We start from the raw sequence: 601 nt of genomic DNA on the forward strand, positions 1-601 counted from the left end.
GCACCAGTGCGACGCTGCCCACGGTGACGTGCGTGAACACCGCTGGGTCGTACGAGTGCACGTGCGAGAGCGGGTTTGAGCTTGCGTCTGACGGGCTGAGCTGCATGGACGTTGACGAGTGCGCTGAGAACGGCGGGGTTGGCCCGTGCGACGGCAGCCACGGGGTGTGCAGCAACACGATTGGCTCTTACTAGTGCGGGTGCGACGCCGGGTATGCGCTTGGCGCTGACGCGCACGCGTGCGAGGACGTGAACGAGTGCCGGAGTAGCCATATCAACGGTTGCGACGAGGCGCCCGGGCTGTGCTGCAACCTGGCCGGGTCGTACCACTTCTACTGCGAGTGCGAGTGGCAGCTTGCGTTAACGGGGAGCGACTGCAGGACTTGAACGAGTTCGCGGAATGAGGCGGACCAGGAATGCGACGCGTTTGGTGGGTCGTGCGCGTATTCTATTGGAGCTTTCCCGCTGCAGGTGCGATGTCGGGGTATGAGCGGGGCAGCGGCAGGCGACCCGTGCGAGACGGGCTCGAAGGGGCACCTATCGGGGTTATCTGTGGATTCGCGGACGTTTGGAGTGTACGAACTTGTTTGGTCTGGTCAAGA

At 63.6% G+C, this 601-nt stretch overlaps 1 protein-coding gene across 1 annotated transcript in view; it reads left to right on the forward strand.

Annotated features, from left to right (window-relative positions):
- Positions 1-194, forward strand: part of PTSG_00996 (uncharacterized protein) — a gene marked incomplete at its 3' end in the record, with an annotated part of 8,445 nt that extends 8,251 nt beyond the window's left edge. Inside the window, exon 15 of the mRNA XM_004998411.1 lies at positions 8-194. Coding sequence (XP_004998468.1) covers positions 8-194 — 187 coding nt within the window. The remainder of the gene's footprint in view (positions 1-7) is intronic.
- Positions 195-601: the final 407 nt, after the last annotated feature.

Source organism: Salpingoeca rosetta, assembly GCF_000188695.1.
Source record: "Salpingoeca rosetta unplaced genomic scaffold supercont1.2, whole genome shotgun sequence".
In the NCBI taxonomy this organism is placed as follows: Eukaryota; class Choanoflagellata; order Craspedida; family Salpingoecidae; genus Salpingoeca; species Salpingoeca rosetta.